Consider the following 17,393-nt stretch of genomic DNA (forward strand, 5'->3'; position numbering starts at 1 on the left):
GGCTTTGATAAATTTCTAAATAATAAATGAAATAAATCTCTAGGCACTGTAATGATAACTTTAAATTATACATTTGAAAATAAGAATGGTGAAAAAACACCAAAATAATGCAGCAATGCACCACAGCAAAATTGCAAACTGTCACCATAAAACAAAAATTGTAGTATTTGTGTACATTCAGTGGGCAGCCACAGTCACATGTTGCATGTATCATAGACTCTGCTACCCAAAACAGCATGCTTGGAATTCCTCTCTGTTTCTAAAGTTAAAGGGGATTTTACAAATAAATGAGCCTCTTTACATTCTTCAAGTTTCTCCTGTATTTTATTTCCATGTTATATAGAATCAAAAGGTGCTGGTGATTTATCCCTCTCTGTCAATGCCCTGTTGAGAGAGCTGAAGGGCGAACAGAAATAGACGTGTCTGAGTTTGGGGCCACCTCTCTGATAATGGCACACAAAGTAGTCCAGCTTGGCCTTTTACCCAATTACAATCCCACTTCTCTTTCCTTTTTGCTCTTTTTGTGCATGATTGACTCACTGTGTTGCCTACTGCATGCCATCCATGCAAGCTGAGGTAAATATTAGACTGGTTTTGCATACCAACATAATGTCTATGTTTATTCCTCCAGTACATACATGAGTGTTTATATATACTTGAGGTTTAGCTCATATGGAACAAATCCAGGCTTGGATTTGGATGATGGATCTTGTCAAAAGCTGGAGTCCTACATGAAGTTGTAGACAGAAATGTTTACTGGACCTTTTTAATCCAGAACCTTTTGTTGACTAAGGCAGGTCTGTAGTGTGGTAAAAGATGAGGGCACAGGTCCCTATAACATTTTAATATCCTCACCCACAAGTCGTATGGCAATATCTCAGGGCTGAACATCCATTGCAGATTCCTCTGAATAGATGTGCCTGAAGCTTCAGCTGCATAAACTTCCTTGTGATGCTCTCATAAGAAAGCATTACCAGTCTTTATGCTAAACAAAGCTTACTGGCTGCTGGCTGTAATTTTAGATTTATTGGAAAGAAGTGAGTGGGCTATATCAGTCTCACCTAACTCTGAACAAGAAATTTAAAATGTTTACTTATTCCTTTAAATTTCAACAAGTCCTCCAATGTTAACGACGCTATAGATTGCTTGCTCCTAATGTCAGATTTGACTAAGTCTCAGATTGGTAAGATTTAGGCATCAAAAATACTTGGTTAGGTTTAGGAAAAAATGTGGTTTGGGATAAAGTAGGTTGTGCACTTTGTTTTGGTTTTATCATAAACATTTCAGGACAGCTAAACCACTCAAGATTTAAATATCTACTCATCATATAAAATATTGATTTGTGAACAACTTTAATTTGACAAGTTGATCAATACTGTAGTTAATACTTCTCTTAGATGAGTGTTCAAAATAGAGTCACATTAAATCTGCTGGGTGAGCACAGCGTTTATTTTTGCACTTTCACATCCTCATTGTCTGCCAGCAGAGATAGCAACACTGGGAAAAGCCAGAGTCAGTTGCCAAGCAAAAAGAAACATTTTCAAAGAAATTTTTTCAGTTTCTACAATACTTGACTTTGGTGTAGAGGAAAAGTGAAGTGGCCATTTCTCCTAAGTGTTCTCTGAAACTCCAAGAAAATGCAGTGTGAGAGTGGATAGGATTGAAACGGTGAAGACAGATTTAGCTCTCTGAGTCAAGATAAAGATTGGTGATTTGCTGGTATCCGCACAAAAGTCCCCTGAGCTGCCTGTAGCTGGCACGACATTACCTCAGTCCAGCGGCTTTACCATTATTGCTTTGTCTCACGCTACAGGGCTCGGCTATCACAAAGAAGAGTACGTGGGATCACTGATCAAGTTGTTCCTTTGTGTAGTGCCATTTAGATCTGCAGCAGCTGGGCTTACTGCTGGATCAGTAGGCATTTCAGCAACTGCCAGGGGAGTTTGAAGACTTCTCTTCTGCTTTTTGTCTCACCACTGCAGTTAGTGGAACTCTGATCCTTGCCAAAACTATTCCTTCAGAATGTAGCCTGTGAGCGTTGGCTGCCATTTGGCCCTGTGACATTGTGTGCCTGTAGATTCCCAAAAAATGATAATGAAAAGCTGATGAGAGCCACGTCATGCCAAATGGTAAGCTGTTCTGTGGGACCGTGCAAAATATTTGATCTTCCGGGAGACCTCATGAAGCAAAAGGACAGCAAAAGAAAAACAACCTCTAATGAATTTTTGATTACTAAGTGGTTAGAGTACTTTTAAAATAATGGGTAATTATTATAAGAAATATATTCTTTCTGACCTTATCTCTCTATGTGGTTGCTGTTCTTCCTGCTTTTCAGTGCCAGGCAGTTGCCATTTCTGTGAATAAGCTCCCTTAAGACCTTTTTCTAAGGACACATTAAACAGACCCATAACTTTTGAAATAACATCTTTAAATGAAACCTGAGATTCTGTGATAGTTACTTACCTTATTATGATCCACCAAAATGTTATTAGCTTTGATAAATCTCTGTGACAGTTACAAAGTGAATAGCTAAGATTCTTTGTTTTCACATTACAACTGATATATTGTCTGTGTCTGTGTACACCTTACATAACAAGTGTCTGTGAGGGGTTTAAGGGTTGCAAAATGGTGGGCCTCCTCATCTCAGGGTCTATCAAATCAAATCTAAATGTTACATTAAGGAATCTGTCAGAGACAGCACCATAAATCTACAGAGACCTGTAAGTTGTGCATGCTCCTTTTTCCATAGGTGGAATCTCACTGTGTGTATTATTTTAATCTCTATACGGTGTATTATATAATAGTAATGCAGAGTCCAACAAGTGTATGAGCAATTAATTTAGTCTGTTTTATCTGTTGTACCTCCGAGTGTACTTTGCACATCAAACATGCAGAATCTGTGTCTTTTTGCCAAGGAAAAAAAAACACCCTCATGTTTTTATTCTGGCTTGTGTGTCTGGCATGTGCAATGTTGATATTTGGCAAGTGCTAAAAGGTGCCCATTCTTTTAGATTAAAGTCACCACTCACTGAGCATCACAAGGTGAGCTGTTGCATTAGGTCACTGCCAGTGAGGAAGGCATCTGTCACTGCAGCTCCCTGGTGTTGACTGAAGGGTCTGGACTGGACTCTGAGCTACCATCCCTTTCTTTCTCCTCTTAATGTGGTTTTCTTTCAGGGTCTTGTCACAAGGCTGTCTGCTGATAAGAGATTTATTTTTCAAAGGGGGGTTAGCTTTGGTGTTGTCCATTTAGCTTCTATCTGGTCAAACCTATGCTCAGTATCAGAGGCTTGATATATGGTGTTGGTTTAACCTTGTATTGTTGACCTAAGTGTTACTGTGCACATTATTTATGATGATGAAGATTTATGTAATGCGGAGGGGAAAGCTATAGATACATTTAAGCAAACTCTACAAAACACACAACCTGAACTGAGAACCTTTGCACACGGTTGCACCAACAGTCAATACACTACCCTCAGTGGCCTCTTTACACCCAGTCAATATCATGGTCATGTATTCAGCATGGAAAATGTTCCTTATAACTCAAAGATTCTGGCTAATTTATTAAATTAATATATTAATATTTCAATTATTCAGTGGTTCAAAATGAGCACGCCACATTCAAATTTATGCAATTCAAAAACAATCACTGCTGGCACTAATCTCCTCCTTGTGCCTATCATGCCGACACAGGCAGCTCCACACAACAGAGCTAAAATGGAGCGGCTTCTACTCTTGTCTCAGCTGTTTCCTCAGGAGACCATTTATCAGGTTTGTCTTGACATTCCAGACCCAAACAACAATGCTTAGAGGCAGAACTATGTGCACTGTAAAGTGTGGAGCTGCATCTGTATGCACATACACTGATTGAAATAAAATATATGACGATTATTTAACCACTTCACTGTCACTGCACTGTTCTTGGGGGGTTTCTGGTATTGTTCCTGGCTTTTGGCTCAAAAATATTGCCACCTTTGGCTTTAAAGTTGGCCCTATTAAAAGTACCACAGTAACTCATTACTGCACTTCCATAGAGTTAAGGGACAGATTAATAACAGAATGACAGTTGAAACTCATTGTCACTGCTGCCTTGGCCAAGAACTCAAGCTAGAGATCTTTATGGCTAAAAGTAGGGCCCTGTGGCATTGCTACTGTCTCTGGTGTGTGTCACAATGTCTCATACCTGAGTGGATCCCAGATAGAGACTGTGCCCTGTGAATTGCACAGAAAACTCATAAGGACTGTGGATGTATTCAACTGTGGCAACATTTTGGATCCATGAAGACCTCTAGCAGAGGCTGAGATTGTTATGGTTTGGGTTAGTTTGTCTTTGTGTTGTGCTTTTTCTCTCTGTTCCCCCTTCCCTTTTTTCTGTTTGGTTGCAGAGCTGGTGTGTTGCTAGGGGTGTGGCTGTCTCCTCCTGCTGGCTGATTACACACACCTGTTTCCACTCCGCTCGTTCTCCCTTCGCCTTCTTAAGCCCGGCCTTCACCCCAGCCCTTTGCCAGAGTATTCCTTGCTGTATCCAGTGTGCAAGCTCTCAACGCTACCTGTGTTTTTGGATTCTCCTGTTCTCTGTGGCTACCTGTGTTCTCCAGTGGCAGCGTTTTTCTGTTCCTCGTGTCTTCAGTACTTTCTTTAGTCAGCCAGTCGCCTGCCACGCTGCCTGCCTATTGTTCCTGTGTTTTTCATCAGTGCCTGATTAAAGAGCCATCTGTTGGTACCTACCTGTGTGTGTGTTCTCTGCATTGGGGTCCTAAACTAGAGTTCATAACAGAATACTCTGGCCAAGCATGGACCCCGCAGAGATTGAGAGGGTAAAACTCGCTCTCACCTCTCAAGGAGCACGGGTGGGCCAACATGAGGATGCTCTGAAGGATATCACGGACAAGCTGCTCTGCCTGGCCTCCAGCATGACCCAACTCGACGCCCGCCTGGACCAGGTCTCCACGCAGCTTACCTCTCTGGCGGCTCCTGTTCCCTCTTCGGCTCCACCAGTCCATCCTCCAGCCCCGACTACTTCTCCTACCCTGCCCAGCCTTCCTCGTGAGCCCTTTATCCCCACTCCGGTCAGGTATTCAGGAGAAGTAGGGTCTTGTAGTCAGTTTCTCCACCAGTGTTCATTAGTTTTTGACCAGCAGCCCTTATCCTACTCAACCGACAGGTCCAAGATCGCTTTTGTTAGTAGCTTACTTTCAGGGAAGGCGTCAGCATGGGCAGTAGCCACAGCTAATGCTAACTCACCTGCTTGGCAAACATACCATTCTTTTTGCTGTGAGTTCCGTAGAGTTTTCGACCACCCACTCCGGGGCAAGGTAGCTGGTAACCGGCTACTCTCCCTACGTCAGGGATCCCTCACGGTAGCTGCTTATTCAGTAGATTTCCGCATTCTCGCTGCCGAGTGTGGGTGGGATGAAGGGGCTTTACAAGGGTTATTTCTGCGAGGGCTCAGTGAGGAACTCAAAGATGAACTTGCTTCTCGGGATGAGACCTCTTCTCTGGAGGAGCTAATCTCCTTGGCTATCCGTTTGGACAATCGCCTTAGCGAGAGACGCAGGGAAAGGGCAGTCAGAATTAGGGCCCCTTCCCTTCGATCAAAGTCCCCTCGACCCTCTGGTCCCATGGTACCTTGCCCTCCTCCGGAGCCACCTTCTGCCTGTACATCTCCCCCAGCTGCCTCTTCCTCCCCCTGCAGAGAGGAGCCTATGCAGTTGGGGAGGATGAGACTCACCCCCACTGAACGTCAACGCCGCTTCCTCCAGAGACTGTGCCTCTACTGTGGTGGTGAGGGTCATGTCCTCGCTCTCTGTCCCTTACGACCAAAAGATTTGGCTCATCAACCTCTAGGGGAACGTTGGTGAGCCGAACTTCTGCTGTTCCCCCATCCTCCAAACGTTTTTCTCTGAAAGGGACTGTTTCCTGGTCTAAAGAGGGCATTCCTCTCCCTGTCCTAGTGGACTCTGGTTCGGACGACAATTTCATAGACTCTGGTATTGTTTCCCGTTTTGACATCCCCTCAGAACCCCTTCCTGAACCCAAGGACGTTTTTGCCCTCGATGGTCGCCTTCTGGCCCATGTCACTCTCCGAACTATTCCTGTGTCCCTGCTCCTCTCTGGCAATCATCGAGAAGATATTTCCTTTTTCATAATCCCCTCACCATCTTCTTCTCTGGTATTAGGCCTTCCCTGGCTCAAGCTCCACAACCCACACATAGACTGGTCCACTCTATCCATTACTAATTGGAGTTTATTTTGTCACTCCCACTGTCTCCACTCGGCCATTCCCACCACCATCTCTGCTCCTGGAACCCCTAAACCCATAGATCTTTCCTCAGTTCCCCAGCAGTATCATGACCTCCAGGAGGTGTTCAGCAGGGACCGGGCTCAATCTCTGCCTCCTCATAGACCTTATGACTGCAGTATTGATCTGCTCCCTGGAGCCCCCTATCCATCCAGCAAGCTCTATAACCTCTCCAAGCCTGAAAGGGAGGCTATGGAGACCTACATCTCTGACTCTCTGGCAGCAGGTCTCATCCGTCCTTCCTCTTCGCCCTTGGGAGCAGGATTTTTTTTTGTAGAAAAGAAGGACAAGACTCTTCGGCCCTGTGTAGACTACAGGGGACTTAATGAGATCACTGTTAAGAATAAGTACCCTCTTCCCCTGATCGATTCTGCCTTCGCTTCCCTCCACCAGGCCACCATCTTCACCAAGTTGGATCTACGTAATGCTTACCACTTGGTGCGGATCAAGGAGGGGGATGAATGGAAGACCGGATTCAACACTCCTCTCGGTCATTTTGAGTACCTTGTCATGCCTTTTGGGTTAACCAACGCACCTGCTGTCTTCCAATGTCTCATCAACGATGTCCTCCGTGATATGCTCAACCGGTTTGTTTTTGTCTACCTGGATGACATTTTGATTTTCTCCCGCACCCCTGATGAACATGTACAACACGTCCGGCTAGTTTTGCAAAGACTTTTGGAGAACCGTCTTTTTGTTAAAGCCGAGAAGTGTGAGTTTCATGTCCCCTCAGTCAGTTTCCTGGGCTTTGTGGTGGAAAAAGGGCAGGTCAGGTCTGACCCTGCCAAGATTAAGGCAGTGGTTGAATGGCCCACTCCCACCGACAGGAAGCAACTACAGCGGTATCTTGGGTTCGCTAATTTCTACCGCAGATTCATTCGCGATTACAGTAGAGTGGCTGCACCTCTTACTAAGTTAACCTCTGTCAAATCACCTTTTGTTTGGTCCCCTGCGGCTGAGGCCGCTTTTACTAAGTTAAAGAGTTTATTTTCCTCTGCTCCCGTGTTGTGTCACCCTGATCCCTCTGTCCAGTTTGTTGTAGAGGTTGATGCCTCGGACTCTGGTGTGGGAGCGGTCCTGTCTCAACGGTCCACCTCTGACCAGAAACTCCACCCCTGTGCGTTCTTCTCCCGCCGTCTCACACCTGCGGAGAGGAACTATGATGTGGGGAATCGGGAGCTGCTGGCAGTGGTGCTGGCCCTCCAGGAGTGGAGGCACTGGCTGGAGGGTTCTACACACCCTTTTATTGTTTGGACTGACCATAAGAACCTGTCTTACCTCCGTTCTGCCCGCAGACTCAACTCCCGTCAGGCTCGGTGGGCTTTGTTCCTGGGCCGATTTAACTTCACCCTCACCTACCGGCCAGGCTCCAGGAACGCCAAGCCTGATGCCCTCTCTCGCCAGTTCTCTTCCCCCGTTGAAGGTCCTGCGGTGGACACCATTCTGCCTTCCTCCTGTGTGGTGGGAGCTGCCAGGTGGGAGATTGAGCAGCTGGTCCAGGAGGCCCTGTCTGATCATCCTACCCCGGAGGGTGGTCCTCCCAACCGCCTGTTTGTCCCAGAGCCTGTCCGTTCCCCTGTGCTCCAGTGGGGGCACTCCTCCAAGGTGGCATGCCATCCTGGGTTTCACCGGACCCTGGCTCTGCTTCGTCAGCGTTTCTGGTGGCCCTCCATGTCCGCTGACACTAAGGAGTTCGTCTCTGCCTGCTCAGTCTGTGCCCGGAACAAGTCTTCTCATCGTGCTCCTGCTGGTCTCCTACGCCCTCTTCCCATACCCCATCGTCCCTGGTCTCACATTGCCGTGGACTTCGTCACTGGACTGCCACCATCTGATGGTAACAACACCATTCTCACTGTTATTGACCGATTCTCCAAGTCTGTCCATTTTATCCCGCTCTCTAAACTTCCCTCTGCCCTAGAGACTGCTAATCTACTCATTCAGCATGTGTTCAGGCTTCATGGAATCCCCCAGGACATCGTCTCCGACAGAGGACCTCAGTTTTCCTCCAGAGTTTGGCAGGCTTTTTGCCGAGCTGTGGGGGCTACAGCCAGTCTATCCTCTGGTTACCATCCCCAGACTAATGGCCAGACTGAGCGGGCCAACCAGGATCTGGAGGCAGCCCTTCGCTGTGTTGCCTCTAATCACCCAGTCTCCTGGTCTTCCCACCTTCCCTGGATCGAATATGCTCACAACTCCCTGGTCAGCTCAGCCACAGGTATGTCTCCGTTTATGGCTGCTAATGGCTTTCAGCCTCCTCTCTTCCCTGCTCAGGAGACCGAAGTGGCAGTTCCCTCGGTGCAGGCGCACCTCCAGCGTGCCCGCCAAGTCTGGCGTGAAGCCCAAGCAGCTCTAGCCCGTACTGCGGCTCGGAACCAGAGGTTGGCTGATCGTCACCGCACTCCTGCTCCCCTGTATCAACCCGGCCAGAAGGTCTGGCTTTCCACCCGTGATCTTCCTCTCAGGTCTGACTCCCGCAAACTCTCCCCCAGATACATCGGCCCATACACTATCGACCGCATCATCAACCCCAGTGTGGTGAGACTCCAGTTGCCCCCCTCCCTCAATATCCACCCGTCTTTTCATGTCTCCCTGCTCAAGCCTGTCTCCACCAGTCCTCTGTGCCCTCCGGCCGAACCCCCTCCACCCCCCCGGATCATCGATGACCACCCTGCGTTCACTGTCCGGCAGCTGTTGGATGTGCGGAAGCGGGGTCGGGGCTTTCAATACCTGGTGGACTGGGAGGGGTACGGGCCAGAGGAACGTTCCTGGATCACTCGCTCACTCATCCTGGACCCTGAACTCATTAATGACTTTTACACCAGGCATCCCGACAAGCCTGGTAGGCCGCCAGGAGGCGTCCGTTGAGGGGGGGGTACTGTTATGGTTTGGGTTAGTTTGTCTTTGTGTTGTGCTTTTTCTCTCTGTTCCCCCTTCCCTTTTTTCTGTTTGGTTGCAGAGCTGGTGTGTTGCTAGGGGTGTGGCTGTCTCCTCCTGCTGGCTGATTACACACACCTGTTTCCACTCCGCTCGTTCTCCCTTCGCCTTCTTAAGCCCGGCCTTCACCCCAGCCCTTTGCCAGAGTATTCCTTGCTGTATCCAGTGTGCAAGCTCTCAACGCTACCTGTGTTTTTGGATTCTCCTGTTCTCTGTGGCTACCTGTGTTCTCCAGTGGCAGCGTTTTTCTGTTCCTCGTGTCTTCAGTACTTTCTTTAGTCAGCCAGTCGCCTGCCACGCTGCCTGCCTATTGTTCCTGTGTTTTTCATCAGTGCCTGATTAAAGAGCCATCTGTTGGTACCTACCTGTGTGTGTGTTCTCTGCATTGGGGTCCTAAACTAGAGTTCATAACAGAGATATCCTTAAGTAGTATGGGCTGAGCTCCAACAGTGGATCCATCTCTCCCCATAATTCACACAATTCATCTTTTGTTTGATCCTACCAGCCGGGTAACCACCCATGTATTTTAAACTCTTTCTGGTAAAACTTTGCAGTCTGCACACCAAGATATTTGAGTGATGTCACTTGAGTAACTTTCACCAATTAGTAAAGCTCCATCCAAAGCCACAGTGGACAATATACAACTTTCACTTGCTATGTTTTAGTCCTCGCTTTGACTTGTAATATCAATGGGGTGTTGCTTGAAGTAGTAGTTATACAGATAAAACACTGGAACTTTGAAGTGTTCAGATGACACTAGTTCAAGGATCACATTCCTAACTTTAAGCAATGTGCTTCAGACTTAATCAAAGGTCAGACAAGTTAACTGCGTGGCTCCTTCTGATTACTAATCTAATCTTATTTTCCCCCTGCAAAAACACTCACTTTTTTCATTGCAATTTTCCAAAGTGCACATAATTTTCATGCCAATACATGATTGCTGTATATGTTCAAGAGTCATGGGGATTGACTGTTATCCAATGAAAATTACCAACCTTCTGGTCCCAAAAAGCAATCAGTGCACATGACTTCAGGCTGTTAGTTTTCATGTTAGACAAACAAAACAGAGCTCGTCTTTCACACTGATAGATACATCTCTGTGGATTAGCTGTGGCATGTTATTCTCCATGCAACACATGACGTACTGTCAGCAGAATTCTCTCAGGAGGAAATCATGAATGAGGCAAATAATTAATGCAAGAGTTCATTGTGTGTTTGGCTTGAGGCAGAGGTGTAAAATCAATTTCCTGACATTTCTATCTAATCACTTCACACATGATTCATTCACATGTAACCTGTGTCATTTTAACTTAATTCAATTTTAGTATGACATTATTTGTCTGCTTGATTTTCTTTGCCCTTCATATATCATATACACCTTCAATCAATGCATCATTCAGTATTTACCTAAATATGATATACCTGATGCATTTGGAAGAATTATTAAAGTGGTGTTGATGTGCATGTGCTAATGTCAGACACTAAAGCATATGAATAAGAGGTAGACAAATGAATAGAAAGAAAGCAAGAAAGAGTTATACTTTTAAGTAAACTTAGTAAACTTAGGGAAGCTTTGTTGCTTTCTTGCCGAGAGGTAGATGAATTGTTTGATTTCAGTCTCAGAGCTGTCCATTAGATGTGAAGCTCCTCATTAGCTTAACTTAACACTGGAAAGAGGGGAAATGGCTACTGAAGCCTGGCTCTGCAAAATTTTCTAGTTCACATTAAGTGAATATTTGATACTAAAAAGAAAATCAACAAAATAATAACAATCCAAGTCATTTGCTTGTGTCAGTCATTTTCATTAGTTCAGCAAAGTCATTTCCCATCTGCTGTTTTTCTTTCATCTCTCCATACTGAACCTCGTGGCAAAGGAATGTTTTAATTAACTCTATTGAAATTCAAAACATGTCATGGTGTAACAGTAGCTGGCATGAGGCGGTTCTAAGAGCTAATTCAGAAAGCGATACAATTTTCACCACCCAGGGCTCATTGCATATGAGAACAGAGCCATTTCCCCACTGCTGTGATTTGAATAGAGTGAAGGCTGTCATGGATCAGGGAATAATTTTATGTCTCAAGCACATCTGTAAATGCATATGGACACGTACACATGCTACGATATGGAAGAATTAAAGCCTTAATTGATGTGACAGGAGTGGGGGTGATTGAGCTAAATCAGCATGCAAGTCATTGTTGCTTATTGTTCTTGTTATGACTACTGCTTCTGTGAGCAATTATTCCGCCACACTACACTTTCAGCATGCATGCGCACATGATTATATGACAACGAGACCATTTTTTTCATACCTGAGACATGTACACTTAATCTATCCTAATTCAGTTTTAATTGAACTGCAGCAGTAAGTGCACATTTCCACCTCTCGTCAGACACGGGGAGAATTTAATGTTTACAGTGTGACCCAGGTATCACCCCACTGACGTGCAGTCTTGGTCTGACTGATATTCCCAGCAGTGTCTTTTTACTGTTTGTTAGGATTTGTTGCTACATACCCCTCAGGCAACAGTGTCATGTCTCCGTTTCATATCCTGAATCCCGTTACCAAGTGTCATAAAGGACAGCAAATATTGATCTTTCTTCTGCAGTACATGGCAGCGCTCACATCTCAAACAGGTCTTTGTTTCTGATAAGGCAGCATCAGAGGGAAAGGTCAACAAAATTTTGTCAAAAGATAAGACAACAGATAAGACAATCTTATACCTTAGACAGTCTGATACCTAAGCCCCAGACCAGGCTTATATTGAAAAATTATATAACTAATCAGATTTATGGTGCCTGCCACTGCTTGAGAAAATGATCTAATGACGACTCAGTACTTCATACTCAGCCACTCTTGTTTGCTCGAAGGGCAATTTTGTGAATTATGAATTGCGCGTTATTCAACTTCGTAAAAGATTTATAACACCTGGTATCAAAACTCAGTCTGTAACTAATGAAAAATATGTTATTAGTTATTGTAAAGATTGAAACAGTTCATTAAACTGGCTCCTGCTTTGTAGTCCAGAGAATGCTTGTCAGGTCGCTGAATCACTGATTTATTGAATTGATATATTGAGTTATTGAATAATTAAATATTCTAGTATTTTCTGTTTAAGGTCAGAAAGAATATATTTATTTTCAGGAGACTGCCTTGGGTGATCTCCTAGTTACTCTTACCATCCTCCCTGATTTTCTCCTCTCAAGGATTCCATGCATTCTTCTCCCTCACCAGTGTAAAGAAACAAATCGCATGCTTGCAATGTATACATTTTTAATGAAGTAATTAACAATTTAAATGGCATGAAAAATGACCAGAGATAAAATATAATCATTCAAAACGTCAAGTGTAGATTAACTTTTCTTCCTGTAAACTTAGTAAAACATTGGCACTGTTTTCAATCTCTGGACACAGCTCTTGGCAAGTAAAGGAATGTCATTTGATGCTGAACTTGCACTGTTTCTTCTAGTGATTGCTTAAGAGTTGGTATTAACAGATAATGCTTTTAAAGTTGCAGTATGATTTTCTGAGACGGATGATTCACCCAACATATATTGGGCAGTTAGTAGGTCTTAGCTAATATTCCACAATACTCCTACTTCCATTCTCCCCTGCTCAGCTGCTGGGAGACATACTGACAGAAACACACCCCTCCCTCCAGGTGACCAGTAGAGCTGGGCTGGGGAAAAGGAAAGTGTCTTTTAGCAAGGCAGCAGGCATAACCTGATGAGAAGAAGAGTATTGCTCTCTCAAACATGTCCTCAGCATTAGTCTGCTCAGAAAATGTTTCTGCGAAGTCATGTTTGCAACCATCAAGAGAAACATACACCAGATAGATTTTTGAATTGGACCGACAGCCCATTAACACCTTCTCCTCAGAGAGGATTGTGTTTGCCTGACCTACAGTTTTCTGCATCTCCCTCACAATGTACCTCTCATCATCCATCTTCCAGAGACTAAGCTGAATAATAAACCCTAATGGAACACAGTAGAAACTAGAAATGGTGAGCACCCATACTCCAACAGGATTTTTGTTCTCAAGTTTGGGCAAAAACTGGCCAAATATAAATATAACTGTCATATATGTAGAAAAAGTTGCCAAGATTAAAAAAACTATCGCACCAATAATGTAGATCATTGCTCTAAGCCATAGTGGGCGCAGCCACACTTTATTTTGAGAGACACTGTTGATCATCCTCACAGCCTGTCTGTACTTCTCTTGGTCCTCAATGATCAGGCGCAGTTGGTCTGGCACCTCCATGTCACTGAACTGACCAGAATCCCATTTATTGAGTCCCTCATCATTGACAGCAGTCAGAGGCTGCAGGGCCTTCCCATTGTAGATAGAGGGAGGCTGGAAGGGCACCACAGTGGACCCTTGAAGCTCTCGGTTGGGGGTGCAGAGCACCTTGAGCAGCTTATTCATAAAGTCGGGGTCGTTGGCCTCCAGATAGGTGAGGTGGCAGAGGTGGAGAGGAACTGAGACACCTGGCTGCAGCAGCACTGGGACGATGGGTTTCCTTTCCAGACAGTCTCTGAACAGAGACATGTTGGCCTCCAGGAGACACCAGCGGCTCCTCACAAACTCTGGGCTGAGGACCAGCAGCACCTTCTGGCTCTCCTGGATGCACTCGGACATGTTCTCTAACACAGTGCGCCCAGGAATGAAGTCACGCTCATGGTAGCAGACCTGCAGGCCACAGGACTCCAGCTGGTTGATGATGGAGTGGGTCCACTGGTAGTCAGTGCTGCTGTAGCTGATGAACACATGGTAACACTCACTATCTCTCAGTGTTGGGGGGACACAAATAGAGGGAGACAGTGGGACAGTGGACTGTGACTGACTGACTGTAGTCTTAAGTGAATTCACTGGCTCCATTATCTGTGGAAAACTAAAGTGACAAGAAAACAGAATTTATAAATGTAGTCATTTTTTTCAAAGATTTAATATAGTCATGTTTGTATGTCAGTCTAGCTCCAAGATACATTAAAAAACACATTGTGAGATGTTCAGTGATCATGTTACTGCTGAGCATAACTTGTTAAAGTCACTTCAAGTTTGAATGTGATGTAAGTTACTGCAAAATTTTACATTAAATAATAAATTGGAATATAATTAAAAACTTGTGTAAATGAGGTAAAGTCTTTTAATGAATGTACTGTTGTTCCCAGAAATTACATGAAATGTAGAAATGCCCAAATTACCTTGCTGTCAGTGGTACATTTTTATCTTGTTCAGTTGCTACATTGACATTAAAAACACAGTAAGTTTCACAACAGATATAAGTATAAGTCATCCTGACAGTCCCACATGTAATATGGTACAAAGCATTCTCAAATAAGTTCAGGTGGCAAACGTGACTTCTCTTATGAAACTGATGGTTACAAATACCGCAATGAATTGTAGAATGAAACATACACAATAAGTGTTTTCAGTAACAATAGATTGAAAAGTCTATTATGTTGGTGCACGTTGTTTTCTTACTCTTACTTCTACTTTTCTTTCTTTGTTTACTATCACTGTTTTTTAGCACCGATATACCAAGACAAATTCCTTGTATGTGCAAACTTACTTGGCAGTAAATTCTGATTCTGATAAAGTGTAATGTGATGTTACTCACTGTAAAATAAACAGTACTAAGCAACTCAATGTTAAATATACAGTAAGTTGCCTGTTAATGCAAAAAGAAATATGGTCGTATTCCTGTTGTCAAATAAACCATACGGTTATTGAGAGTTATTAAGACCCATGATGTAAAAATAATAATAATAATAATAATAATAATAATAAAAAAATGAAAAATGTGCATGACGAGCTAAAAACATTTATCAGTGAAGGAAGTTTGTGAGAAAATTGCTCTATGACACGTCAGGTTTCATGCCTGCATTGATTTTGCTGGAAAAAACCCCACCAAAAACTAAACAAATAAAGAAACCCAACAGTATCCTACTACTTTTTTTAAGAATAAAAATTATAATCACACCAAAAGGGCAAAATACAGTTCACTGTAATGTACCTTCATACCTATTTATGAAGCAGTAATGAAGACTGACAGCGCTGTGTGAATGAGCAAGAACAGAAGATAAACTCAGGAAGTAGAAAATGCAAAACTTCCTCACTCTTCTGCTTTCATTGTTATTAAAGGGACAGCAACAGTTCTGTTGCATGAAGCAGGTATATCCAGCTGCTGCCGCAGCACAAACATGAAGGATGAATGTAAAGGTAGTTGAAGGAAGTTGAACTTCCAACTATGGTTTGGGTTATGTGTAGGGGGAAGGTTAGGATTGATTTTGACTCTCCTTCACTGCTAACAAATGATCATAATGGATGCAATTTGAAGGGTCTGTGGTTTGTAGAGTCTGCAAGGCTGCAGCTGGACCCCTCTTGTAGTAAGGGCCTCTTACATGACTCGAGTAATTCTGCCTTTAGAATAGCTCAGTGGCTCGTCTTACTCTGCCCACAGTGCATATTGTCTGGGTGCAGATATGCCAGGTAAGATTACAGAGTACTTGCCTGCAAGCTGGGGTAATATGTCTAAAGTTGCAGCGAGCTTTGCAGCAAGATATTTTTTTCACTCCTACTCCCATTCTCCCCTGCTCAGCTGCTGGGAGACATACTGACAGAAACACACCCCTCCCTCCAGGTGACCAGTGGAGCTGAGCTGGGGAAAAGGAAAGTGTCTTTTAGCAAGGCAGCAGGCATAACCTGATGAGAAGAAGAGTATTGCTCTCTCAAACATGTCCTCAGCATTAGTCTGCTCAGAAAATGTTTCTGCAAAGTCATGTTTGCAACCATCAAGAGAAACCGACAGCCCATTAACACCTTCTCCTCAGAGAGGATTGTGTTTGCCTGACCTACAGTTTTCTGCATCTCCCTCACAATGTACCTCTCATCATCCATCTTCCAGAGACTAAGCTGAATAATAAACCCTAATGGAACACAGTAGAAACTAGAAATGGTGAGAAGAAGAAGAGTATTGCTCTCTCAAACATGTCCTCAGCACCAAGATGCTCAGAAAATGTTTCTCTAAACTCACATTTGCAACCATCCAAATAAAAACTGTGACTGACTGACTGTTGTCTCAAGTGAATCCATCAGCTCATTATCTAAAGAGATGACAGAGGTCAGAACATCGCAAGCATTGTCTTAAAATGCCCTACAAGGATGGTACAGCTATAAAGTATATTCAGAAGTTTCTGTTTACCTTTAACAGTGTGCAAAGAAGTTAGAGAGGTCCCAGTGTCTTAGCAGTGAGTGTTTATATGAAATATTGTGAGTATGGAAGAGATATTTAAATTTAAATTATAAAACTATAACCTTAGGAGTTGGACAAAACAACATCAACACCTGAGTGTTTATCTGAGGTGTTTATTCAATATAATGGTAATTTTCACTATGTAGCCACTGTCTATCACTGTCTTTCAATATAAAACGAAAACAGAAAGTAAATGTCAGAATTTATATAAGCTTTATATTCATTGTCTGATTTAAATCTTCTTCCCATTGTTGTATTGTTGCAGTGCAGCAATGAGTCAGCAACAGCAACAGTATAAGGAGGTAAAAAATGAAAAATAAAAGTCAAGAGGTGTTACAAACATATTTTATTCATTCATGAAGACTAACATACACACTAGTATCCCGTTTTTGAATCTTCGATCATATTTGCAATATGACATTTACACTGAGCTTAGAAAAGAATTAAGCCCACTGTACATATTACATTTTCCAGGTATTGGCTGCACGCAGGTGTGTCTTTAACCCCTCCACAACTCAACCACCATCTGTACGGAATAAGCTGAACTCTGTTTGGTTTCTTTCCTCCTAAATATTGCTGTGTTTATTACTGTGCAGGATTTGGACTTCTCCATCTGATCACATGGAAGACCAGAGCCACAACACAGTTTACTACTATTAGACTTTCACTTTTACACCAGCTAGCATAGTTTCTTAAAACCATTGTAAGGGCTTTTTCATGTTTCTGAAACCAACTATATGATATTTATACACATTTTATACAGGAAAAAAACCTACTTCTTGCTACTACTTCTACTTTGCTGGCTTAGGTACTGTATGAAAATTACTCAGGTGGGGAGTGGGCTGAGTCATATATTTCCCAGTGTTGTTTTTTTTTTTTTTGGACTCTCAGAATACTTTT

General features: G+C 43.5%; 1 protein-coding gene across 1 annotated transcript; it reads right to left on the reverse strand.

Moving 5' to 3' along the window:
- Window positions 1-12,832: 12,832 nt before the first annotated feature.
- On the reverse strand, window positions 12,833-15,314 carry LOC127139851 (uncharacterized). Its single transcript, XM_051067975.1, has 2 exons — window positions 15,263-15,314; window positions 12,833-14,129 (listed from the first exon to the last, which is right to left on the reverse strand). Exon 2 carries the CDS (start codon window positions 14,114-14,116, stop codon window positions 12,833-12,835), a length of 1,284 nt encoding a protein of 427 aa, XP_050923932.1. The 5' UTR covers window positions 14,117-14,129; window positions 15,263-15,314.
- Between the last annotated feature and the right edge of the window lie 2,079 nt (window positions 15,315-17,393).

Source organism: Lates calcarifer, unplaced genomic scaffold, assembly GCF_001640805.2.
Source record: "Lates calcarifer isolate ASB-BC8 unplaced genomic scaffold, TLL_Latcal_v3 _unitig_221_quiver_1656, whole genome shotgun sequence".
Classification (NCBI taxonomy): domain Eukaryota; kingdom Metazoa; phylum Chordata; class Actinopteri; family Centropomidae; genus Lates; species Lates calcarifer.

What these genes read in the sequence shown, in the direction of transcription:
- LOC127139851 (XM_051067975.1), bottom strand. Translation starts at nt 14,116, where the DNA reads ATGGAGCCAGTGAATTCACTTAAGACTACAGTCAGTCAGTCACAGTCC.